At 45.0% G+C, this 27,734-nt stretch overlaps 1 protein-coding gene across 3 annotated transcripts in view; it reads right to left on the reverse strand.

The window, feature by feature from the left end:
• Positions 1-27,734, reverse strand: part of slc12a8 (solute carrier family 12 member 8) — a 34,973-nt gene that overhangs the window by 3,725 nt on the left and 3,514 nt on the right. For all 3 annotated transcript variants that reach the window (XM_079519307.1, XM_079519306.1, XM_079519308.1), the window contains exons 4-12: positions 26,943-27,143; positions 26,094-26,325; positions 12,338-12,451; positions 11,774-11,861; positions 11,110-11,197; positions 6,997-7,143; positions 2,348-3,086; positions 1,724-1,821; positions 1,003-1,120 (exon numbers count right to left, since the gene is read on the reverse strand). In XM_079519307.1, the coding sequence (XP_079375433.1) occupies positions 1,003-1,120; positions 1,724-1,821; positions 2,348-3,086; positions 6,997-7,143; positions 11,110-11,197; positions 11,774-11,861; positions 12,338-12,451; positions 26,094-26,325; positions 26,943-27,143 (1,825 nt within the window). The remainder of the gene's footprint in view (positions 1-1,002; positions 1,121-1,723; positions 1,822-2,347; positions 3,087-6,996; positions 7,144-11,109; positions 11,198-11,773; positions 11,862-12,337; positions 12,452-26,093; positions 26,326-26,942; positions 27,144-27,734) is intronic.

Raw genomic sequence — 27,734 nt, forward strand, 5'->3', positions numbered from 1 at the left:
TTGGGGTCCTTGACATGAAATATTGAGCACCACTGACGTGGGAACATAGGGTCTTTCAGAAAACTGTTTTGACGTCAGGCCTAAATGGGTTAATAAACGACGTTAAACTGGATTTTGCCACTCACTACTCATTACATATACCCTCTATAGCGTGTTAGAGCCACTGACCCATAGTATACCTCCCCTCTATAGCGTGTTAGAGCCACTGACCCATAGTATACCTCCTCTCTATAGCGTGTTAGAGCAACTGACCCATCGTATACCTCCCCTCTATAGCGTGTTAGAGCCACTGACCCATCGTATACCTCCCCTCTATAGCGTGTTAGAGCCACTGACCCATCGTATACCTCCTCTCTATAGCGTGTTAGAGACACTGACCCATAGTATACCTCCCCTCTATAGCGTGTTAGAGCCACTGACCCATAGTATACCTCCTCTATAGCGTGTTAGAGCCACTGACCCATAGTATACCTCCTCTCTATAGCGTGTTAGAGCCACTGACCCATAGTATACCTCCTCTATAGCGTGTTAGAGCCACTGACCCATAGTATACCTCCTCTCTATAGCGTGTTAGAGCCACTGACCCATAGTATACCTCCTCTATAGCGTGTTAGAGCAACTGACCCATCGTATACCTCCCCTCTATAGCGTGTTAGAGACACTGACCCATCGTATACCTCCTCTCTATAGCGTGTTAGAGACACTGACCCATCGTATACCTCCCCTCTATAGCGTGTTAGAGCCACTGACCCATAGTATACCTCCTCTCTATAGCGTGTTAGAGACACTGACCCATCGTATACCTCCCCTCTATAGCGTGTTAGAGACACTGACCCATAGTATACCTCCTCTCTATAGCGTGTTAGAGACACTGACCCATCGTATACCTCCTCTCTATAGCGTGTTAGAGCCACTGACCCATAGTATACCTCCCCTCTATAGCGTGTTAGAGACACTGACCCATAGTATACCTCCTCTCTATAGCGTGTTAGAGCCACTGACCCATAGGAAGACCGGGGCTTGTTTTCCCGATGTAGAGGAAGAGCATCAGGGCCACGGTGATGTTTGCCAAGGCGTAGACCCACTGGATAACAAACATGATGAGGAGGGAACACAGCGCCTGAAGGAACACACACGCGCACGCACACACACAGGAGTAACAGATCCTTCTTTGATGATTCTGATGTCTATAAGGCATGCATGTTTTACTGTGTCACTTGCACCATATATGGGCAGCTGGTACATGCGGCCCCCCACCTTCACTTATTACGGCCCACACAGGATGATACTGGTCAGAGCCTTAGATATAGACAGAGTTACGCAAACTGCGTTCACTTCATGGGGCTTCAGTCCAATGGCGGCTCTCCTACATAGACTTCTATTGAGAATGGGGACAACCAACTGGGACAAGTCCTGGACCGGAAGTAGGCAGAAATGCATTGGACCCAGGCGGCAACAGCCCATCTTTAATGATCTTAAATCCCTTTATTTTAGATTGTTTTGTAGTAATAGTACAACATAAACATTAAAGAGACTTTAGTTGTTACTGTACAATACTTTAAAACAGTTGTCATGTTGCAAACACGCTTAATGAGTATCGTATTAAAATGTTGTTGTCTTTTTTACGTCCAATGCATTTGTATTTAGTCCATAAAGTTAACAACTATAATTAAAGGCATTTGAAAGGCCTTTCCATGGTCACAGTTGCCCAACCCTGACTTACTCCGATCAGAGCCACCCAGTGGTTGCAGAAGCTGGCGTAGAACGAGTCCGGCATGGGCCTGATGTCTGAGCCTTGTTGTTCTGCCTTGTCTCCGTTAACTGGAACATACAATCATAATCACTGCTGATTATAAAAGTAAGCAACTAACAAAACAAAATGCCCTCACAGTAATCTAAAATTAATTGATATACTGTAGCGTCACAATCATTTTAACCACTTTAACCATATTTATTTTACTTTGGCTATTAAAAAAATAGCAGATATACAAGCTCATATAGTGTGTCACTTCGTGCCACACACACACAATATATATATATATATATATATATATATATATAGGTCCTTTCAGATGGGCAACGTGATGTCGCTTCAGCGCTTGCTGAACTGTGACACGTTCTGAGCTTGTACATCTGCTATTTTCAGCATGCAACCAATGTAAATGACTTACACTGGATCTCTTGTCCACTATAGTCCCTTGCTAACATTTAGTCGAGTCTAGTTTTTATTTGTTGACGAAATTCAATATATTTAGTCTTAGTCATCATAGCTTAGTTTTCAGTGAAAAGAGGTGGTCGACGAACATTTTCTCTCTCATAGCATTAGTCGACGAAAGCAACACTGCACCTGTATTTTGATTCATCGGAGACCCGGCCAACTGGTCCAGCTCAACGCAGTCTGCTTTCGTCGGGGACCCGTCCTGTGCGTCCGAGTGTCCTCCGGAGCCTTGAGGGGTGGGCCCCCCACCCTGCAGGGAACCCACCTCCTGGTCTGGATAAATCCAGCCCTGCAGCGTCTCCTGGCTTCCCTGCTCGGCCAGCGGGGACACGTTGCTGTTCACGTCCAGACCGAAGCTGTCCATCAGCATCTGCTTGGTGGGCACCTTGCTCTCCCTCCAGCTCTTATACCTGCCGCTCTCCTCCCCTCCCGGCCCAGAGCACGGCGACGAGGCCCTCTCGGACCGGGCGTCGACGCCATTCGGGGCGGTCGTGCGAAAGATCCGATCCATGTCCCTGGTGAACTCCAGCAGCGTGCCTTCCGCCTGAGGACTCCCCCAGACTCCCGAGCCGTAGTATTTCTTCTGGGTGACTTCCAGCAGGGGCTTCCAGCTCTGCTTGGCCGAAGCCTTGCGGCCTGCTGCTGATGACGTCCTGGAGGCCAGGGCCAGAGCGTCCCTCTTGTCCTGGGCCTGGAGCTTGGAGGTCATGGCCACGCTGAAGTAGGAGTAGTCGATCACGCTGTAGGTGAGCATGAAGTTGATGGTGACGATGGGCGCCAGCACGTTGACCCGGCCGATGAAGATGAACGCCATGGTCAGCAGGCTGGTCAGACAGATGGCCGCCACAGGGGTCCTGTTGGGGCCTCTCTGGTTAAAACAACAGAGAGAAATAACAATAGATTTAAAAGAAGAAAGAAAAAAAGAGGGATAAAATGAATTTTGGTCACGATACAGCACAAGGTAAAAGAACACGGTCGCCCTTTCCCTAAGGAGGGCAGAATCTGTCGATACGTTAAAAAAGCTGCTAAAACCCATTTGTTTCGTAAGCACTTTGGTTTGTAATACTGTCTATCTATGTACTGTACTGCACGTTTATATATTTTATCACTACTATACTGTACTGTATTGTGTTGTTTTATTGTTGATCTATGTGATGCTCTTGTTTTATTTCATTTTATTTATTGTACAGCACCTTGTTTTGAAAGGCGCTTTATAAATAAATGTACCTTACCTTACCCTGCTGCTCTATGTTCAAACTGGCAGCACAAATCATATTCAGATTGGAAAGTGTGAACCAGCATAAATATCACATGGATGGAAACAGACTTTTGAAATGAGATTCGAATCGGTTTTCTAACGATAGGTCTCGGTCTGGACACTCAGAAGGCTCTCTCGTCTCTTCCGTCATACGACGTGTCATTCTCAAAATATAGCCCAACAACAAGCTCACAACTCGTCGCAACATTCCATGAGCTTCCATTACTCATGCCTATGTCGTTATTATTATTATGTCGTTGCCACAGCAACCAAAGCAGACATGTGTTGACAAAATGTCTGAAGTCTGATCTCATCAGTGTGGACAGTCAATCCGAAAGATTGTATTTGAGAAAACAAACCAGATTTGCCTGCAATCTGAACAAAGCTTGAACTTCTCATTAATCAAACTAGACCGGTGCCCTAGAGGCTGTAGAGCACAGAGTCGGTAACGATGGAAGTTAGAGAACGCATAGCCAAGGGGTCCGCGAAATAATTCAGATATTTTCTTTTCAAAAATGTTTCTTTTTTTTTTGCCAATGAATTATGGTATGTGTGATATGTGAGCTTTGACAGGAAAAGACTCGCTCACCGTATAGAAAATAGAAGTAAAACTCCTTAAACTGAGACTTTATCTTTATTTTAACATGCTCATAAAGTGCTCGTGCTAAAAGTGCAATTCAAAAGCAAACGTTTCGGTCCTAGGACCTTCGTTAGTGCTATAGCACTGCACTCCTTAAAATAAGTCTCAGTTTAAGGAGTTTTACTTCTATTTTCTATACGGTGAGCGAGTCTTTTCCTGTCAAAGTTTCCCTTATGTTTTTGAGACCACCGCTACCGTAGTCAAGTTTGGAAAGAAAAAGGACGACGAAAGGCGCAACAGTTTTCTCAGTGCTTTGGAAAGAGCATAGATTGGGGATAGAAATGAAACCGACTCCATGCAGTCACTTTCAGTCAGTGCGCTGCAGAGGCTGAGTGACGCAGATGTGACACTGTGACAATTGTCAACAAATAAAAACTAGACTAAAATGTTAGGCAGGGACTAGTGGACAAGAGATCCAGTACAAGTCATTTTACACTTGGTTGCATGCTGAAAATAGCCGATCTACATGCTCACAACGCGTCGCAGTGCGACGCGTTGTGAGCTTGTAGATCGGCTATTTTCAGAAAGTGTAAAAACAGTCATTCCGACGGCATCAAAGCAACAGAAGCTTTTCCCGGTGTTTTATTATAATGTCGTTAAACCTGTGGATGTGACTAGAGTTGATGCGTGCGTGAGATCTTGCATCTTAGCTTCACATGAGCTCCCTAAGCAGTCGGAGCTAAACTAAACTATATAAGCTCGCGTCTGGCCGGCCTCCAGGACTCGACCAGGGCTGGGCCCTGCCGGTCGGCCGGTCGGTTTCCCTTCCTGCGTTTGTTCTGAGTCTTTGATTTGGGACGGAGATGTCTAGGGCCTCATTCCAGCCCGCTGAGAGAGAGAGAGAGAGGTCAGCTGCATCTAGCCCGCCCGCCCGCCCGGCAGGGGAAGACCGAGGAAGCGGACAGGGGTCGTGGGGTCGCGGCCGGGTTCAGGGGTCAGGACGTGCACATTAATGTATGATGAGGAGGGGGTACGACGTGTCATTGTTGCTTCATTATATAAGCGGCCTGTTTTTGTGTGTGTGCGCGTGCGCGTGTGTGTGTGTGTGTGTCTGCGGGTGGTGTATTGTAAGTCATGGCTCTAATGGACTGTAGTCCCTCTTGCGTCTGTGGGGTGGTGGACTGGGTCACTCTATAATTAGGCAGTCTTCTCACCATTTCCCATGGAGTCGACCCACCACACCCGTGTGTGTGTGTGTGTGTGTGTGTGTGTGTGTGTGTGTGTGTGTGTGTGTGCGCGCGCGTGCATGCACGCACGCACGCACGCACACTCCCTCTGCTCTGCGCTACAATCGTTTGTGTCAGAGTTCACTTGGCTGTGGTTCTATACTATGCCATACATCAGTGGTTCCCAAACAAAGGACCCCCAAATTGACACTAATTAGCCCGCGGATCCCCATTTGAATAGATATGCCAGGGACCCCAATGAGAGAATATTTTTACGGCTCTAGCAGTGATTCTCAACCAATTTCAAGGACCTCCCAGTTTGACATGCATTAGTCTACGGACCCCCATTTAATGGCATTTCTATCTCTGGGACCCCAATTTATATTGTAAAATCAATGTTAATCTAACTCAGAGTGTGTACAAATGGAACCAAATGGACCCGTTTGGGACCATTTGGTTCCATTTGTACACTCTCAGAGTTACAGACCCATAAGGGTCCATTTGGTTCCATACGGTTCCATACGGTTCCATACATAACTGCCATACTTAACCGATTGTCAAAGTGAGGTCCAGAATATTAACATTTTTGTCTATTTTTCTCGGCTAGAAGCTCTAAAACATATTCTTTTTGTAAATGCCATACTTGATCATAAACAGCGTCAATCTGCTACTTTAGCTTGAATTTGAATCCTGCAAAGTATCTGAGTTTTGGACATAATGCGGTATCCACCCGATATCATGGCCTATACTATAAGCCAGGTTTCTACCAAAGTGCAACATGGTTTTAACACCAGTGTTAAAACACATTCAGGCCGTACGACATGTGGAAACGTCATAGCTAATCCAACCGACTGATTGCGACGACGTGTGTACACGTCCTATCACTTTTTCATTGATATCAAACACATATTCAGATTTTTTTCTTTTTTTGGGGGGTTGGCCAAATGTACTGCAATGTACTCCTTGCTTTTGGCGCATGCGCGCTCCCGTTCGCTTCCCTGTTTAGCGATCAGAAAGAAAGGCTCGCCACACGTAATCTAGGGAGCTCTCCGATGGCTATACTTCTGACTTCAACATGCCTCTCGCTGGGAATATTAACACTTCTTAGAGAGACTTTATCATAATGATCGCACGGTAAGCCAGCAACATTATGCCTCCCGGTTTTTGTACGGAACGGAAGCGCAACGGCTTTCAGAGTAAAAGCTGCCATATCTGCCCGGCACCCCGAGCTTCTATTTTGAAAGAAATCCCGGCGCCGATTGTGTTTTAAGAGCACATCTCTCCTTCAAAGCATCCATCCATCCATCCATCCATCCATCCATCCATCCACCCATCCATCCGTCCATCCATCCGTCCATCCACCCATCCATCCATCAATCCATCCGTCCATCCACGCATCCGTTCACGCATCCATCCATCCATCCATACATCCACCCACCCACCCACCCATCCATCCACCCACCCACCCACCCACCCATCCATCCACCCATCCATCCATCCATCCATGCATCCATCCATCCATCCATCCATCCATGCATCCATCCATCCATCCATCCATCCATGCATGCATCCATCCATCCATCCATCCATGCATCCATCCATGCATCCATCCATGCATCCATCCATGCATCCATCCATGCATCCATCCATCCATCCATCCATCCATGCATCCATCCATCCATCCATGCATCCATCCATCCATCCATCCACCCACCCCTTTCCCCAGGAAGGCCAGGGCGGGGACCACCCTCTCCTGGGCGACACACTGGAGGATCCTGGGTGCTCCGTACAGGCCTCCCATGCAGGAAGCCAGCGAGGAGATGTAGAGGCCCAGCAGAAAGAGGAAACCCACCAAGGAGACCTGGGGGGGGAGAAGGAAAACAAACAGAGGGATGGAGGGGGAGTTTCAGAGAGACTACACCCTGGCTCAGTTCCGCTCCAGCCAGACCCCTTACGAAAACACAATCCCAAAACAATATGAACCTAGTCCGGCCTCCATTAACAACAAGGAACTACCATGAAGATTCTTAAGTGATGGTTTGAAAGTAATTATCAGTCACGGAAAGCAACAAAGAACATGTACTGTATACTGCAACTACTTTGTGGTACATTATAGTATACTTTAGAATCTATTGAAATATCGATATATACTGTATTCAAAATTACCTAAAAAATAGTTAGGATTAGATAATTGGTTCTCAAACCTACACGGGAGGTGGACGCTTTTCAGACAGGGCAAGTCCGACATTCATCCGCATGTCAGACTAGCGTCTGCTCCCGTGCTTGCGGTTATGGTTAGGTTAGGAGATGAGGTGGGTTGTCATTTGTCGGACCAATGACTTGTCTGAACTACGTACTGCACCCTAGTGTGTAATTACTGCACTAGTGAGGGTAGTGTAATTGAATTTGAGAAATAGATATTGTGAGGACAATTTCCCTGGTCCTCACTAGAGAAATAGATTTAGGATTAGATCAGGATTAGATTAGAAGTTCTTTGACTTTGTTTTGTTTTTTGTTATACCATTTTGAAAAACTATTTATAACAGATAGTTCAAATAGTTCAAATAGCTGATCTACAAACTGTTGCTGTAGATCGGCTAGTTGAAACATTTTTTTATATTTTTCTCAAAAAAATAAAAATAGGCAAAGAGAAGTTGCGTCCCCACTGACGAAAATAGACAGTATAGGGCCCTTGGAGTGATAGACCAATTCATACTTAGTTATGTGTCAGTATCGCGCACTGAAAATAGCCGACCTACAAGCTCGTAGATTTGGGGCTATTTGGGGCTTTAGTGTTTGGATAAAAATAAAAATAAACAGCCATTCATAAAGTGTTCATCCTAAAATGGCGGTGATATCCTTTCAAGGATAGGAATACAAATGCGCGCGTGCGTGCGTGGCTGCGTGCGTGCGTGCCTGAGCTCCACTCTCCGCCTGGCCTCGCTAACAGCAGCTGTGTAAATGGACCCCACAGAACACTTGTTCAGTACAGCCTGGTCACCGGCATCCATTACTGGCACCTCACACACCCATGTACATTTTACACATTCTGGGCGGGAACCCCTTTTGGTGTTTTAAGTATTATATTATACTTTAGCTATTGAAAAATAGCAGATATATCATAGCATGCACCGAGTGCCGCGCTACGAGCTTGTAGGGCTGCTATTTTTGAAAAATCGTGAAAATATGGTGCAAATCTTTGAATATATATTCTTCCAGAGCCAAAGTTTTTAACTCAAATCTTTGCTTCTGGGGAACAACATATTTTCAGATGGGGGTCGGCGGCCAAATACATATAATCTTGGGGGTCCTTGACATGAAAATGTTTGAGAACCAAAAAAGTTTTTCTACAAAGACATTTGTAGAATCGTTCCCAGGTCAAAATGGGTTAACACTGGGCAAATCGTCTTTCTGCTATTTTAGCTATTTATCCTATAGCTGTGACAAAGTAGAGAGAGATGAGTTTAAATTAAATGTTAAATGTTGTGGGACTTATCTGGTTCAGAATGGCTAGTTCAGCACATGTTTGCATTTATGTTGTTTATAGTCCAGCCTTCTGCTCTATGTATGTACCGGTATACAATATACACTGTGTCCTGTTTTAACACTGGGCAAATCTATTTTAGCTATTTATCTGGTTCAGAATGGCTTAGTTCAGCACATGTTTGCATTTATGTCGTTTATAGGCCAGCCTTCTGCTCTATGTATGTATACAATATACACTGTGACCTGTTTTAATATTCTGTAGACCAGGGGTTCTCAACGTTTTTGGCCGGGGACCCCCGGAAATGCTTTGGCAATGTCTCGGGACCCCCGCCCCGCACCCCTCCCGACCCCCAATATAAATTGACTGCTACAATAACCTTAAACCATTTTGGGCGGGAACCCCTTTTGGTGTTTTAAGCATAGTTATAATTTAGCTATTGAAAAATAGCAGATCTACAAGCTCGTAGCGCACCAACGAGCTTGTAGGTCTGCTATTTTTGAAAAATCGTGAAAATAAAATTTAAAATAAATCTTTTTTTTTTTTTTTTTTTGAAAATAATTTGGGGACCCCCTAAAATAATTTGGCGACCCCCCGAGGGGTCGCGACCCACGGGTTGAGAACCCCTGCTGTAGACCATCTTATAGTGTCTCTCTGTACATGTATATTGATATTGTTTTAGCTCACCCTCCTTTCTAAAGTGTAGTTGCTCATTTGGTGCTTGCTTCCTAAATGTTGTTTAAACCAGTGGTTCCCAAAGTGGGGTCCGGGGGGGTCAGCTAAATGATAGTTTGGAACCAAATGGACCCTTATGGGTCTGTAACTCTGGGGGTGTACAAATGGACCCTTATGGGTCTGTAACTCTGGGGGTGTACAAATGGAACCAAATGGACCCTTATGGGTCTGTAACTCTGGGGGTGTACAAATGGACCCTTATGGGTCTGTAACTCTGGGGGTGTACAAATGGACCCTTATGGGTCTGTAACTCTGGGGGTGTACAAATGGAACCAAATGGACCCTTATGGGTCTGTAACTCTGGGGGTGTACAAATGGAACCAAATGGACCCTTATGGGTCTGTAACTCTGGGGGTGTACAAATGGACCCTTATGGGTCTGTAACTCTGGGCGTGTACAAATGGAACCAAATGGACCCTTATGGGTCTGTAACTCTGGGGGTGTACAAATGGACCCTTATGGGTCTGTAACTCTGGGGGTGTACAAATGGAACCAAATGGACCCTTATGGGTCTGTAACTCTGGGGGTGTACAAATGGACCCTTATGGGTCTGTAACTCTGGGGGTGTACAAATTAACCCTTATGGGTCTGTAACTCTGAGGGTGTACAAATGGACCCTTATGGGTCTGTAACTCTGGGGGGGGTACAGATGGACCCTTATGGGTCTGTAACTCTGGGGGGGTACAAATGTAGCCTGGTTAATAAACCAGACCGAATCAGCCGTTGGCAAAAAAAAGTTGCCTACCAGCGGATTACGGTCTGGCGAGGCTCAGTAGCACGCCTCTTTCCTACAGCAGAGAACAGGTCGGACCAATCGGGACACGGTATGCAATATAGGCGGGCTTTGGTACAGTGACGTTCAATGCTTGAGACTTTTGACTGACAGTAGCTCTGACCAATTGCGTCAAAGAGAAAATGTTCCCCGGGAAATGAAATCCAAGTGGAGCCAGCCCAGACTGATATACCGCGACAGTGTTGTGTGATATTAGTCTGGCTTATTAGCCAGGCTAGTACAAATGGACCCTTATGGGTCTGTAACTCTGGGGGTGTACAAATGGACCCTTATGGGTCTGTAACTCTGGGGGTGTACAAATGGAACCGAATCCATTCTCTTGAGAGGACCAGGGAAATTGACACACACACACACACACACACACACACACACACACACACACACACACACACACACACACACACACACACACACACACACACACACACACACACACACACACACACACACACACACACACACACACACACACACACACACACACACACACACACAGAGAGAGAGAGAGAAGTGTCCTTACTTTTTTTAAATAAGTGGACCCATTGCTTTTTGTTGCTTATAGTTTCCACAATGCTGTGACGTCGCCGTCACCACTCTAGCCACCGGTGCCAAAAGCGTGAGGGGGAATTTGTACAAAGCCAGCTGCCCTTTGGATGGCATTACGAGAACTTAGGAGGGAGAAACACATAAAACCACATCAACGCAACCAAAGTGAGCTCGTCACCGTGTGTGTGTGTGTGTGTGTGTGGGGGGGGGGGGGGGGGGGGGGTGGGGGGGGGAGTAAAGAAAAGAAAAGGAGAAACAAATGAGTTTACCTTTTCCGCTATCAAGAAGTCATAGCGCAGGGCCTCTCTGGTGCAGATGGCCCCCAGTAGGAAGACAAAGACCAGATACAGGAACCACCTGTGGAGCCCCCCCCACACCCCCACACCACCACCAACACACAGCCAGCGTTATCCACGCGGCTTTCTCACACTATTAATAGGAGAATTATGTCAGCGCAAAAAATCTCAAATTACAAATACGGGGTCAACCAAGGATGATTGTTCCGTTCCGTTTTTTATTCCAACGGAAAGGATGAGCTTGCCTTTTGTGAAAACGATGATGCTCAAAGTGGGGACCTTAAAGCATGTTACGTAGACAGCACTAGAATTGCATTTTATGTAGTCATAGCACTTTATAGTATATATGTATACTAGTATAGTATATATGTATAGTGTATATGTATAGTTTCATAGATATTCCACGGTTACGTTCTTAGCTTACGCATGTTTCATGATAACTACTTTTTATGTATGTGATGTATTGCCATGCTTTTGGTCTTGCTTAATGTAAGTCGCTCTGGATTAAGAGCGTCTGCTAAATGCCTAAATTGTAAATTGTGAACATTTGGCTAAATAGCAGATCTCCAAGCTCACAATGCGTGGCCCCAACGTAATAGTGTAGTGTGTGTGCACGTGTGGATCGAGGGAGTCCTACGAGGTGAAGACAGCTGCCAGAGTTCCCAAAGGGATGTTGTGTTCAGGCCGCTGGAGGTCTGAACTCATGTTGAAGCCCGCCATCACCCCTACACACACACACACACACACACACACAGTCACACACACACAGTCACACACACACAATTATATTGTTGATTTTACAATATAAATTGGGGGTCGGAGAGATAGAAATGCCATTAAATGGGGGTCCGTAGACTAATGCATGTCAAACTGAGGGTCCTTGAAATTAAACTGGTTGAGAATCACTGCTAGAGCCGTAAAAATCTTCTCTTAAAGGGGTCCCCGGTTGACACTAATTAGACAATAATTAGCCCGCCGTGGGCTAATTAGTGTCAATTTGGGGGTCCTTGACATGAAAAAGTTTGGAAACGACTGCATTAGAAGACACAGCTCCATTCGATTTCCTGAAAAGTACAACGCTATTGGACAGGACTAGGTCCCCCCCCCCCCCCCCCCCCGACAGAGACTATATTAATATAATATAATATTATATATATATATATAATATATCAAAACGTGTGAATAACTGAAGGCTCCTCACCGGTTGCAGCGGGGAAGAAGACCCCGAAGACGGTGAAGAAGTTTTCTCCGGGGCTGTAGTCTGGCAGAGAGTTGTTACCCAGCAGCTCCGCTGTGTACCCAACGAACCCATGCTCTGGGAAGGAGGAGAGAGAGACCAGTGGTGATTTGGACAGCAAATTTCCATTTTTCGGTGTAGTCATAGTCTCTTGAATAGTTTTCATTTGTCACTTTTTTTCCATTTTTTTTAAAGATATGTTTTTGGCTTTTTCTGCCTTTATCGATAGTAGTCTAGAACAGGGGTTCTCAACGTTTTTTGGCTGTATGAGTCGTGACCCCCGGAAATGCGTTGGCCATGTCTCGCGACCCCCGCCCCGCCAATACAAACTGACTGCAAAAATAACCTTATTAGAGGTTTATGCATGTACTTATACTAAGTAAGTTCTTCATTTCCATTTTCCAGCCATTCAGTTGCAAAAAAAAGAAAATGTTTTTGAGAAAATAATTCATCAGGACATTGTCTGTCCTGATGAAGGTCTAATAGACTGAAACGTCGACCTAATAAAGAGCAACATTTTGGCAAGTGTCTGAAAAACAAAAAAGGTCCCGCACTCTGTCAAAGATACCCTTTTTAATGTATGCTCTATTGCCCTATGCACCTGTCACTAGCCTTCTGAGGTGTGCATCGGCCTTCTGCTAAAAAGAACAGGAAGGATCAACATATGGAATATCAGAACAGGTCATCTCCATATATGGAGATCTAAGAGTTTAAGGTCAGATGTAGAGTTTCTGGCTGGCTCCATATGCAGATCTAGGTGGTGATCCAGTCTTCTCCATGTATCCAGGGTTTGATGAGGTCAGTGTCGTGATCTTCATATATGGAGATGGTCATATAATGGTGGCGTGATGTGTCACGAGGTGTGACCATATATGTAGGCGTGATGTCATGAGGCGTGACCATATATGGAGGCGTGATGTCACGAGGCGTGACCACATATGTAGGCGTGATGTCACGAGGCTTGACCATATATGGAGGCGTGACCATATATGGAGGCGTGGGGTGACGGACGGTAGGTTGCAGGTTTTCATAGTAAACGCGAACCCATACGGTCGCAACAAGTCACGCGGGAGGCTGTTTTCCTCAGAGCGGATGAGGGTTGCTCATCCTCATATACAGCTGAATAGATGGGAATGGAACTGGAAATACAACACGAGCTGTCAGCGTCACAGAGGAAGCAAAGATGAGAGATCCACCGAGAGAGAGAGGGAGAGGGAGAGGGAGAGGGAGAGGGAGAGGGAGAGGGAGAGGGAGAGAGAGAGAGAGAGAAAGAGAGAAAGAGAGAGAGAGAGAGAGAGAGAGAGACAGAGAGAGACAGACAGACACAGACAGAGACACAACGAGAGAGAGAGAGAGAGAGAGAGAGAGAGAGAGAGAGAGAGAGAGAGAGAGAATGTGTGTAGTAGTGAGTGCCAGTGGTATGTATAGTGACAGAGATGTGGAGCGGGTCAGGGGGTGACAGAGATGTGGAGCGGGTCAGGGGGTGACAGAGATGTGGAGCAGGTCAGGGGGTGACAGAGATGTGGAGCGGGTCAGGGGGTGACAGAGATGTGGAGCAGGTCAGGGGGTGACAGAGATGTGGAGCGGGTCAGGGGGTGACAGAGATGTGGAGCAGGTCAGGGGGTGACAGAGATGTGGAGCAGGTCAGGGGGAGGTTGATTCACTGACAGTATTCTAGACATCAAACAGGGCATCACTGCAGCACTAGTGTTCCCAGTGCTACGAGCAGTGGTGGATACAGCTACTTGAAGGGGCATTCCACTCATGTTCAACATTTTACTATGTCATTAATATACACAGAATGGGGGAACTTTTTTTTAAAAATTATTTCCACACAACAGCTCTAAGGTATATTAATACCCCCTTTAATCCCAGTCAGTGTTGTTTTTGGCAGCAAATTTAGATTTTAGTTTCAGTCACATTTTAGTCACCTGGAATGTTTTAATGTTAGTCTAATTTTAGTCGACTAAATCTAGAGTTGATTTAGTCGATTAAAATGTATTTTGGTGGGCCTTGATGCCGTCGTTATGACTGATTTTACACATGCTGAAAATAGCCGATCTACATATATATATTTTCAGCATGCAACCAAGTGTAAAATTACTTCCTAACATTTTAGTCTAGTTTTTAGCTGTTGACGAAATTGTCAATACATTTAGTCTTAAGTTTTAGTCACCATAGCTTAGTTTTCATTTAGTTTCCATTTAGTTTGTCAGTGAAAAAAAAGGTAGTCGACGGACATTCTTCGTCTTAGTCGACAAAAACAACACTGATCCCAGTACTTGAGTATAAATATAGATCTATACTCCTGTTCCAGTATTACTCGACTACAAGTGGAAGTTGCTCCTCGCTGCGCGCATGCATGGGGTCAATTGTGTTTGTATATAGATGCTCGACAAAGCTTAAAGAAACGCAAGTACAGTAGCCTCAAGTAAATGTACTTAGTTACTGTCCCCTCTGAACCAGCTGAGTGGCCTTGTGGTTAGAGTGTCCGCCCTGAGACTGGGAGGTCGGTTCGATCCCCGGCCGGGTCATACCAAAGACTGTAAAAATGGGAGTGCCTCCCTGCTTGGCACTGCTTGGCACTCAGCATCAAGGGTTGGATTGGGGGTAAGTCCCTGCGACATACAAGCGTCATGTCCTTGTACATCAAGCTGCCTCACGCTACAGAAACAGGAGATAGGCTCCTGCCCTATGGGCCTCATGGCAAGGCTACTACTGTCCCCTCACTAAGCTAGGAGACGTGTCAGCTTGGTGCGGTTATACTGCCGCATATCTGCGTGGAGTTGTCATGTTCTCCCCGACGGTGTCGCCAGCCGGGGCGCCTGATGGAGGAGAAAGGAAACGTTTGATCGAGCGGGGGTGGGGGCCTTGGTGTGCATGCGTGCTGTTGGCCTGTCGCGTGTCCCCCCCCACTGGAGTGCGTGCATGTGCACATCTTGTTACCGGGGCAGACCGGGGGGTTTTCCAAGTCACCCAAATCACTGAATGCTCCTTTAAATGTCCAGCCAACTCCATCGCATAAGAAAAACAAATTGTCCTTCCACAGCGGAGGAAGTCAAAAATTGTTTGGCCGAAAATGTTGTTTGTACCTGTGCTGGATTGACACTCTGTTGCAAGCAAAACTAATGTTCGGACTAACTCCTCGTGCTGACTTTTCATTTTTAGTACTTCACCGTATTTGAATTCAATTTTGATAGGAGACATATCAGACAGTAAATGCATGCATTTCACTCAGTCTGACCATCAGAAGCAGGATAAATCATATCCCCACCAAAACATTATCTGGGGGGGGGGTCCAAGTCTCAAAAGCAGAGGTTTGGATTCACCCAGTGTTGACTTCGTCGACTAAAACTAAAAATGTTGGTCGACTACCTTTTTTCACAGAGGAAACTACATGGAAACTAAATGAAAACTAAGCTACGATGACTAAATATATTGACAATTTTGTCAGCAAATAAAAACTAGACTAAAATGTTAGGAAGGGACTAGTGGACAAGAGATCCAGTATAAGTCATTTTACACTTGGTTGCATGCTGAAAATAGCCGAGCTTGTAGATCAGCTATTTTCAGCAAGTGTAAAATCAGTCATTACGACGGCATCAAGGCCCGCCAAAATACATTTTAGTCGACTAAATCAACTGTAGATTTAGTCGACTAAAATCGTATTATATTTAGTCGACTACACAAACATTCCAGGTGACTAAAATGTGCCAAAAAAACTAAATGAAAACTATTCAAGAGACTACAACTAAAAAACAACACTGGATTCACCCCCCATATATCCCCACAAGCGACTCCAATCCTGCATACAGGTCTCCACTGATTTGGGGCACGGTTTATAATCCAGAGAGCTGAATCTGAAGGGTCCGCCTATGTGTTACAACACCGGCCATTTCCCGCTGGGTTATCTTACTATGGGAAAGAATGTGTTCTCTCAGATTAATGACATGTTTATCCAAAAGGAAGTCACCGCCCTTTTCAGAAGCTGAGCCGCTTCCAAGTCTGAGAGGGGGGGGGGGGGGGGGGGGGAGGGACGAGAGAGAGAGAGAGAGAGAGAGAGAGAGAGAGAGAGAGAGAGAGAGAGACAATTGCATGGTCGCTCATTCCTTTCTTTAAGAAATACAGCACTGCATGACACAGGCTAAGCTATAAGCCCAAGAAGGGATGGACATATAGCATCCAATCTGCCCTGCTGTCCACAGCTAAGGGACAGGGACAACTTAATAAGGAGGCTTTAAAACCCAAAGATCAGACCCCAGATATCAACATAATCGGGAGTCTCTCCTAAACTCTCAGAGTCCATTCTGTGAGTCCGGCGGTAGCGAGACCACCCTTTATCCAAACAACCCTGGTGTGTGTAACTATAAGCCGGCCAGGGCGGTCAGTGTCCATGTCTCCACCGTGCGGGCTACCCCACCCTTGTTATAACACGCACACACGCACGCACGCACGCACGCACGCGCGTGTGGGGGGGGAGAGAACATCAAGCCAATTAACTCAAGGGTGTTCACTTGCGCGTGTAGATGTAGCAGCGGTGTAACTCATGTACTCAAACTAGCATTAAGTTACTTAATTGCACAATTACTTACTAAAATGAAGTTACATTTACTTACTAGCATTAAGTTACTTGACATTTACTTACTAACATTAAGTTACTTAATTGCACAATTACTTACTAAAATGAAGTTACATTTACTTACTAACATTAAGTTACTTGCACAATTACTTTTTTTAAGATTTGTTTTTGTACTGGAACACGCTGTCAGGCCAGAGCCTATATGTGCCATGGCATGCGCCTGGACTGCACTTGGCCAGCGGGCGCCCCACAATTACTAACATTAAGTTACTTACATTAGGTTGAACAATAGGAGTACTTCCACCACTGGCGGTGTGTGTGTGTGTGTGTGTGTGTGTGTGTGTGTGTGTGTAATGTCATTATAAGTCAACAGGCCAGGTTGTTATTCTGCTTGAAGAGCTCACAATAGATGTGTGGAGTCACTCTCCGTCCTCAAGGAGCAGTTCACTGATTGATTATGACAAGTCCTTTCCTGCGATATACTGTTACTTTAAAGGGACATTTCACCACTGGAAGAAACTGCAGTCACTCGATGTTAATAGTATTTGTAGTATAGATAACAGTAGAGCACAATTTGAAACTTGCACCCTGTGGCCAGAAACATAGTGAAGTCTGTGTGTTTGACTAGGGTTTGACTGGATTGCTGAATTCCTACAATGCCCATAATGCTTTAGTGCACTTCCCCTCCTTGTGGAAATGATAAATGGTGCATTTATATAGCGCCTTTATCCAAGGCGCTTTACAGATATTGTGCATTACATTCACCCATTCACACACACATTCATACACCGATGGCAGCAGAAACCATGCAAGGCACAAACTAGCACATCGGGAGCAATTTGGGGTTCAGTGTCTTGCTCAAGGACACTTCGACAGTAACTCTGGGGGAGCCCGGGTTCGAACTGGCAACCTCACGGTTCCCATCCAGCCACTCTACCTCTGAGCCACCGCCGCCCGTGGAGAGGGGGGAGGCTGCATGGAGGTGTGACTTTGTAGTCCAGGAAGGAAGTGAGACCACATTTGACAGGTTTTTGGACATGAACATGGCATCATGACTAAAATATATATTTTTTAAAACATATTGCACACATAAAAACCCCAGGAAAGTGTTTCTTGTGCGCTAAATATCATTAAAATAAGCTCTGGTTGCAAACTGGGTACAATCAGAACTGGCTCCCCACTAGAGACCTGCGGATGGCGGATTTAGCCGCGGTTGCCGCGGATAACCGCGGTTGGTGCGGTTATTATAAATAGGATGATATAATTAATGCGGTTGGATAACGGGTGAGTTGGGTTATGATTTATGCCGTCATATATTTCCATTGTGGTGTCCCAAGCCAGTAGAGACCTGCGGATGGCGGATTTACCCGCGGTTGCCGCGGGTAACCACAGTTGGCGGATGGTGCGGTTAATACAAATATGATTTTGCGGTTGGATAGCAGGCGGATAATGAATTTGCGGTTGCGGGTGACAAAAAACTTCATCCGCAGGTCTCTACTCCCCACTCTCAGGGCTGTCATGATCGTGACATTTTACTTGACCATTAATTGTCGATTTGAACTATGTTTTTGGCACTGAACATTGGAACATATACAGTAAATAAAAACAAATTATACAACAGGTCGTTTCGAGGAAGCAATCTGATTGGTTGAAACAGCCTTCTAGCCGTGGTTCAAACGAGCACCACTCCACACCTAATCAAAACAAAGAATTCAGCTGCTCTGTTCTCCCAGAGCGCAGCAAACTATAGGCTAGGCTATAGCTAGTTTCTTGGGACATTTGTGGTCGTAGTGACTAAATATGTTTTTCCAGCTATTTTCTTAGTTTTAAGAGTAACTGTTGTATAATTGCAATATTACACTTGAGGGTGTAGTTTAACATGGTTATTGCCACTTTGTCGTGGCAATAATCACGTTAAACCACAACCTCTCGTATAATATTGCTTAATTACACTTCTGTTTGCATTTTAAACTATAATCTCACCTGGCAGATATGACAAGTCTTAAAAGTACAAAAATGATAATCTTATAGTTTTAAAATAGTGGAAATAGCTGATCTCCAAGCTCTTACAACAATGCAACATACAGCATTAACAACATTGAGATCAGTGGTTCAGAGATTTAACAACATTGAGATCAGTGGTTCAGAGCTTTAACAACATTGAGATCAGTGGTTCAGAGCTTAACTGACCCATATGGGAAATTCATTTGAAGAAACCCTTGTTTTCTTTTTTTTGTTTTACTCGTACCGAGCATGCAATCTGCAGGGCGTGTGTCAGTCAGAGGGAAATTGCCAAGGTATTGTTTGCTGCGACCAAAACTACCCTGAACCGCAAGGCAATTTTGCGCTGCTGCTGCCTGTGTGCCGTCAAGTTGAAATACAACCAGAGAGGCAACGCCTTTCGATTCCGTCCGTCCGTCCGTTTGAAGCCTCGATCCCATCGAAGGGGGACAGGAAGCCATAATGTGCTTCCTGGGTCTGGGGGTTTTTAGGGTGTTAACCCGACTTCACCCAACATATTTGGACAGTGACACAAAGACATGAGGTCCGGAGTTGAGGCGTATAGAGTCCGGACTTCATCCCCATTCTGAACCGGAGGCTGCTGCATCTTTGCTTTTCAAGTGATGAATTCCTGTTCTGTTCTTTGTCTATATAGAAGTGTCTATTTCTATGTCTCTAAATGTTTTGATGAATTGAACAAGGTGGACCCTCTTGTAAACAAGTGTAATGCTTAATTGGGTCGTCCACTCACAGTTAACAGTCTTTGTATTGAGTTTGTGCTTGAAATGTACTGTAATTCTTCAAACTGTTAATAAATATTTCAATCAATCAATCAATGATTCCTAACAACAGTGGGACACACACCTCTAGTAAGCAGTGTTGTTTTTGGCAGCAAATTTCTATTTTAGTTTTAGTCATTAGTCTCTCGAATAGTTTATTAGTTTTAGTCACCTGGAAGGCTGGAATGGTTTAGTGTTAAGTCTAGTTTTAGTCGACTAAATCTGCAGTTAATTTAGTTGACTAAAATGTATTTTGGCGGGCCTTGATGCCGTCTTAATGGCTCATTTTAAACTTGCTGAAAATAGCAGATCTACAAGCACACAACGCGTCGCAGCGCGACGCGTTGTGTGCTTGTAGATCTGCTATTTTCAGCATGCAACCAAGTGTAAAATGACTTAAATAGTGGATCTCTTGTCCACTAGTCCCTTCCTAACATTTTAGTCTGGTTTTTATCTGACGAATTGTCAATACATTTAGTCTTAGTTTTAGTCACCATAGCTTAGTTTTCATTTAGTTTCCATTTAGTTTGTGTCAGTGGAAAAAAGGTAGTCGATGAACATTTTTCGTCTTAGTTTTAGTCGAAGAAATCAACACCTCTAGTAAGCCTACATCCTTTCCTTTCATCTGTATATGAATCAGCTTCATCTCCACATCCTCGTCCATCCAGGCCCTGTTTACCACTTCCAACCTTGCATCTCCTATTGTTGGATATTTCAGGCAAAAGAAAATAATGCTCATGGGAAAAAAAATGGCAATCATAAATAATTACACCCATTTGATCAGCTTCACCCAGCTGATTGCTGCCCAGGGTCGTCATACTTATGAGCGCAGAGGGGGAGCACTTAGGGGTTAATGTTAGTAAGTAAATGTAGCAATACCACTGTAGACATTTTAATACTGAAAAATAAGTCCTATATTCGAGATTTGGTATTGAAATCCAACTATCTAGACCCAAGGCCGTTTCTAAAAACGTCACGATGCGTTGTGAGCTTGTTCGAATAGCCAAAGTACAAAAAAAAGTATATTTGCCTCATGCGAAGTACAAAAAAAAGTATAATATTTGCCTCTGAGATGTAGTGGAAGTTTACACTATAAAAAAAAACAACAAAAAAAGTACAGAAAACTTCAGATCAGGGGCCTTAGGCCTCATTCACACCTAAAAGACACCCGTCTTGTCCGTGTCTTGTGTCTTGTCCGTGTTTAATGGCCGCCCCAATGCATTTCCAATGGAAGTCACATGGTTTGACCAAACATTTTTGTTTGATGGGGGGGAGGGGGGCAGAACACAGCCATCAAACAAAAATGTTTGGTCAAACCATGTGACTGCCATTGGAAATGCATTGGGGCGGCCATTAAACACGGACAAGACAGGTGTCTTTTAGGTGTGAATGAGGCCTTACTGAACAGCATTAGTGGAGCGGAACATATTCAGTAGATGTTTTCATTGAATTTTGACACCTGGCCGCGAAGACATATAATGCCATACAGCAGTCAGCTGCGTGACGGTGATGTATGGAGGTTTGTGGAACCCACCGCTGGGCCCGCCGGTGATGTATGGAGGTTTGTGGAACCCACCGCTGGGCCCGTCGGTGACAAGTGTGCGCAGGCAGCTGGCCCTGACAGGTCTGATTAGAGGCGTTATCGTCGTGTAAACACATGTCATGGCTCGCTTTCCTTCTCCGTCTGGCAGGCAGGTAACCAGGCCCCCGGTGAGAGAGAGAGAGAGAGAGAGAGAGAGAGAGAGAGAGAGAGAGAGGAGGCAGGCTAGACCAGAGCCTTAGATATAGACAGAGTTATGCAAACTGCGTTCACTTCATGGGGCTTCAGTCCAATGGCGGCTCTCCTACATAGACTTCTATTGAGAATGGGGACAACCAACTGGGCCAAGTCCTGGACCGGAAGTAGGCAGAAATGCATTGGACCCAGGGCAACAGCCCAGCTTTAATGATCTTAAATCCCTTTATTTTAGATTGTTTTAGACTTTAGCTGTCACTGTACAATACTTTAAAACAGTTGTCATGTTGCACACATGCTTAAAATAGCTATTATTTGCGCCGCCCTCATTGAAAACAATGTATTTCCAACTCCAGCTTGTCTCAGTTCAGGCTGCATGAACAGCGCTCGATCGCTCGGTTTCTGCCCCCTCAATGTCGTAACTCTTCTATTAGATGGCTCTGGGCTAGACTAGAGCTCTTGGCTAGCTTAGATGGGACAAACTGGCACTACGTCAATCATGATATCACCACCGCATACATTGCTATACTTGTGAGGACGTCAACGTTTTAGGATGCCGATTTTATGAATGTCGATTTTTTTAGATTATCGTTTTTATAGCAACATTGCAAAAGGTGCAACGTGTGGCAGTGCAGCACATCGTGAGCTTGGACATTTACTAAAATGGATTTACTAATCCTCCTAACCCCAACCTGAATCTATTCCTAATTGTAAACCTAACTGTAATGATCTTTTTCTTAAAACAGAAAATAACCTGTCCTACAATGTAAACTATACACCACGCACGCACGCACGCACGCACGCACTCTCTTAATTGGAAAAACCTGGTCTATCCATTATGACTCGCTCTCCCCACTACCCACACAGTGGTGGACAAAGTACTCAAGCCCAGTTCGTATAATGTAAATACTGCTGGTCCATGTCTGCTGGTCCACTGTCCATGACTACAAGCAGTGTCGTTTTCATCGACTAAAACTAAGACGAAAAATGTTCGTCGACTACCTTTTTCCACTGATGAAAACTAAATGGAAACTAAATGAAAACTAAATTATGATGACTAAAACCAAGACTAAATATACTGACAATTTCATCAACAAAGAAAACAGACTAAAATGTTAAGGGACTAGTGGACAAGAGATCCAGTATAAGTCATTTTACAATTAGTTGCAGTGCATTTGTACACTCTCAGAGTTAAATTTACATTGATTTTTACAATATAAATTGGGGTCCCAGAGATAGAAATGCTTGAATTAGACAGGTTGAGAATCACTGCTAGAGACGTAAAAGTCTTCTCTTGTGGGGGGGTCCCTGACGTGTTTTTTCACATGGGGGTCCGTGGGATAATTAGTGTCAATTTGGGGGTCCTTGACACACCTAGGTAGCACCTTGCTGGCAAGATGGCTGCGGTCTGAATATGGCCAATAGCAGTATATTTGGGCTGTGCCCAGCTGTGGTGGTGAGGTGGGATTAGGGATGATGAGGTTGGTTTGAAAGACACAGCTGTGGTGGTGATGTGGGATTAGGGATGATGAGGTTGGTTTGACAGACCCAGCTGTGGTGGTGATGTGGGATTAGGGATGATGAGGTTGGTTTGACAGACCCAGCTGTGGTGGTGATGTGGGATTAGGGATGATGAGGTTGGTTTGACAGACACAGCCGTGGTGGTGATGTGGGATTAGGGATGATGAGGTTGGTTTGACAGACCCAGCCGTGGTGGTGATGTGGGATTAGGGATGATGAGGTTGGTTTGACAGACCCAGCCGTGGTGGTGATGTGGGATTAGGGATGATGGAGTGGTAAAGTTCCATCTTGCCAAGCTAACCACCACCAGCAGTCTGGTTTGAGTTTCTCAGTGGTACTAATATTTATTTTTTACTTAAGTAAAAGTAGCACAGTGCAGAAATACTCAGTTACAGGTAAAAGGCCTATATTCAATTATTTTACTTGAGTAAAATGTTAAAATAATGTTAGTGAGTATTAAAAAAAAAAGAGGAAAAGTTTTGCCTCTAAGATGTAGTGGAGTATTATTAAGTATTGAAAAATGGACATACAAAATTATACTTATGTTTACTTTGTTTCTTTTCCCTTTTTACCTCCTTTATGATGAATTCCTGTTCTGTTCTTTGACTATATATAGAAGTGTCTATTTGTAAGTTTCTAAATGTTTTGATGAATTGAACATGGTGGATCCTCTTGTAAACAAGTGTAATGCTTAATTGGGTCGTCCACTCACAGTTAACAGTCTTTGTATTGAGTTTGTGCTTGAAATGTACTGTAATTATGCAAACTGTTAATAAATATTTAAATCAATCAATCAATACTCAAATACCTGTATAGTACTTGAGTAAATGTACTTAAGTGTTACTTTGCAGCAGTGGCTTTCTTGTGCACGGTTTCTCTGGCAGAGAGAGAGAGAGAGAGAGAGAGAGAGAGAGACAGACACAGAGAGAGAGAGACAGACACAGAGAGAGAGAGAGAGAGAGAGAGAGACACACACAGACAGAGAGAGACAGACACAGACACAGACACCGACAGAGACACAGAGAGAGAGAGAGAGAGAGAGAGACAGCGAAAGAGAGAGAGAGAGAGACAGAGAGAGAGAGACACAGAGAGAGAGAGAGAGAGAGAGAGAGAGAGAGAGAGAGAGAGAGAGAGAGAGAGAGAGACACAGAGAGAGAGAGAGGGAGCGAGAGAGAGAGAGAGAGAGAGAGAGAGAGAGAGAGAGAGAGAGAGAGAGAGACAGAGAAAGAGAGAGAGAGACACAGAGAGAGAGAGAGCGAGAGAGAGAGAGAGAGAGAGAGAGAGAGAGAGAGAGAGAGACAGAGAAAGAGAGAGACAGAGAAAGAGAGAGAGAGAGGGAGAGAGAGAGAGACAGAGAGAACACGCTCCACCCTTCTAGAACTCTTTGCTCTTCCCTCTGAACAGGAAGTTGATAATCAGTGAGAACAGGAAGCGCGGGGAAGGACTTCCTGAAGGCCAGCATAAAGAATACATTCTATTGAAACAAAAAGGCAACAATGTTTCCCCCCGCCCCCAGACCCCCCCGCACCCCCCAGCCTCACCACACCAGTGTTAATTTGGACAGCAAATTTAGATTTTAGTTTGAGTCATATAGTCTCTTGAATAGTTTATTTAGTTTTAGTCACATTTTAGTCACCTGGAATGTTTTAGTGTTCGTATGTGGTGGTTAGTAACGTGTTCATAAGATTTTAGTTGACTAAATGCGGACTAAAATGTGTTTTGGCGGGCCTTCGTGCCGTCGTAATGACTGATTTTACACTTGCTGAAAATAGCTGATCTACAATCTCACAAAGGAGTCGCGCTCGAGACCTAGCTGTGCCCCGAGTGGCACTTTATATTGGATTACTCGGTGACACTGAAAATGAGTTTAATTACTCTGTGTAATTTCGAGAATAAATAAAAGTTGAATGAGTGAGCAGCTTTAGGTGAAGATAAAAACACCCCAGCAGGTACAGTATGGGTTTAAGGGCAGATATGAAAAGTAAACCACACGGCCTACAACGCTCAGAATGAGAGGGAAGTATGGTGCCACAGTGCCATCTACTGGCAGACACAGCGCAATGACAGTGCCCCACAATATAACTAAAAGCCATAAAAGCTAGTGATGGAAAGTTAAGTACATTTACACAAGTACTGTAGTACAATTTTGAGGTTTTAATTGAGTATTTCCATTACTCAATAATATCATAATTGAACAGATATATATATATATGTATATCATTATTATTTTCTCAGTAAAACAGTGAAAATAGCCTAACTACAAGCTCATAACGTATCACATCGCGTTTGTGGTCAATCGGACTAATCGTGAATAGCTATTGTATCCTATCCTGTGCCAACCTTGAGAGATTTGATTGACGAGATTTGATTAAAATAGAATACTATTTTACCTTTTTGTTAGCATCCGTTAGATTCCGCCGCTAGCATTGCTGTTTATGGTGTTAATTTAGAACACCAATGACTCGACGTCTGTCTGATATTTTATGAATCACGTCAACTAATCTCAGCCATAAATCAAACAAAGTCAATTTGTGTGCACTTAGTTACAAGTTACAATGCAACTCAACTGCTTTTAAATTGGCTCTAAATTAATTGCTATTGTTGTCCCAAAGTGCCCTCTTACTAGGGGATTTCAGCCCCTGCCGCTCTAACACTCTCTGCACGTCCCTGTGGACGCTGAGGGCGATTAAAGCAGCCTACCTGGGTCCAGGTGTGTGATTAACTCATTTAGACCTGATGATTCTACAAATGAATGTCTTCTAAATCCTGACAGTTTTCTGAAAACCCCATGTTTCTATGTCAGTGGTTCTCAAACATTTTCATGTCAAGGAAACCCAGAAATATATGTAAATGGCCACTGACCCGCATCTGAAAATATGTTGTTCCAGGGACCTCCCAGAAGCAAAGATTTGAGTTAAAAACGTTTGCTCTGAAAGAATATACATTCAAAGATTTGCGCCACATTTTCACGATTTTTCAAAAATAGCAGACCTACAAGCTCGTAGCGCGCCACCATCTGCTATTTTTCGATAGCTAAAGTATAACATAATGCTTAGTTAAAACACCAAAAGGGGTTCCCACCCAAAATGGATTAAAGCAGCCTACCTGGGTCCAGGTGTGTGAAGGTGCCCACCACAAAGTCCAGCGTGGACACGGCCAGCAGGGCCAGCAGCAGCAGCTGCAGGCGGACGATCCACTTCACCCCGGCCAGGTTGATGCCCAGCAGGGCCAGGAGCACGACGGCGGACATGGCCCGTATCGCCCACTCGCTCTGCAGGCCCAGCACCTCCGCCACGGACTCGCTGAAGCCTGTGAGGTACATGGCCCCGGCCACGCACTGGAGGAGGAGGGGATGGCATGACATGACTTATTATTACATGGCTTCATGGTTGAATGCTTGAATGTGGTTTTGAGGACAACTGCTTTGAATTGCTATAGCTGAGGCCCAATTTGTCCAAAATCATCAAGATTGTGCACTTGGTGACAAGTATTAGATTTTTGGCATGGTGTTAGGTATGGTTTTCAAAAACCGTCGCAAATGATCGGTCTCGCCCCCTAGTTGTCCAGGCCTGGAACACATTCAAAACTTAGATTATTATTATTACAAAACATACATTAACCACTTGGGTGGTCCTATATACATTTTGGCCATTCGAAAATAGCCGATCTACAAGCTCACAATGCACAACGGTGTTGACGCATCGTGAGCTTGTAGATCTGCCATTAAAGAAATACACAGAAATACTTCTACTCATAACGGAGCATTTCTACATTGCAGTAATTATTATTACTAGACCTGTACGTGCCCGTCGGCCACAGGCCTACTTGGGAACGATGCAACTTGGGAACCTAATAATACCCGTTGTCAACGTGCATTACAACCGTACACACACACACACACGTACGCACACACGTACGCACACAAGAGACGTGGCGCATTTATAGTAGGATTACCTGTCCGAACACATAAAGCAGTCCCACGGTGCCGCCCACGCGGCCTCCCAGCGCCGTGGAGACCATGGAGTAGACTCCGCCTCCGTTGCGCCCGGCGCCGCCGCAGCGCTCGCACAGCCCGATGCCCGACATCACCGTCACCAGGGCAACCAGCACCACCACAGACACCAGGAGCATGCCCAGCAACACGCCTGTGTTCCCCTGGAGGATAGGAGAGAAACTACATATAAACACCAGCAGCACGCCTGTGTTCCCCTGGAGGAGAGGAGAGGAACTACATATAAACACCGGCAACACGCCTGTGTTCCCCTGGAGGATAGGAGAGGAACTACATATATAAACACCGGCAACACGCCTGTGTTCCCCTGGAGGAGAGGAGAGGAACTACACATAAACACCAGCAGCACGCCTGTGTTCCCCTGGAGGAGAGGAGAGGAACTACATATAAACACCAGCAGCACGCCTGTGTTCCCCTGGAGGAGAGGAGAGGAACTACATATAAACACCAGCAACACGCCTGTGTTCCCCTGGAGGAGAGGAGAGGAACTACATATAAACACCAGCAACACGCCTGTGTTCCCCTGGAGGAGAGGAGAGGAACTACATATAAACACCAGCAACACGCCTGTGTTCCCCTGGAGGAGAGAGGAGGAACTACATATAAACACCAGCAACACGCCTGTGTTCCCCTGGAGGAGAGGAGAGGAACTACATATAAACACCAGCAACACGCCTGTGTTCCCCTGGAGGAGAGGAGAGGAACTACATATAAACACCAGCAACATGCCTGTG

This window comes from Electrona antarctica (assembly GCF_951216825.1).
Source record: "Electrona antarctica genome assembly, chromosome: 13".
NCBI lineage: Eukaryota > Metazoa > Chordata > Actinopteri > Myctophiformes > Myctophidae > Electrona > Electrona antarctica.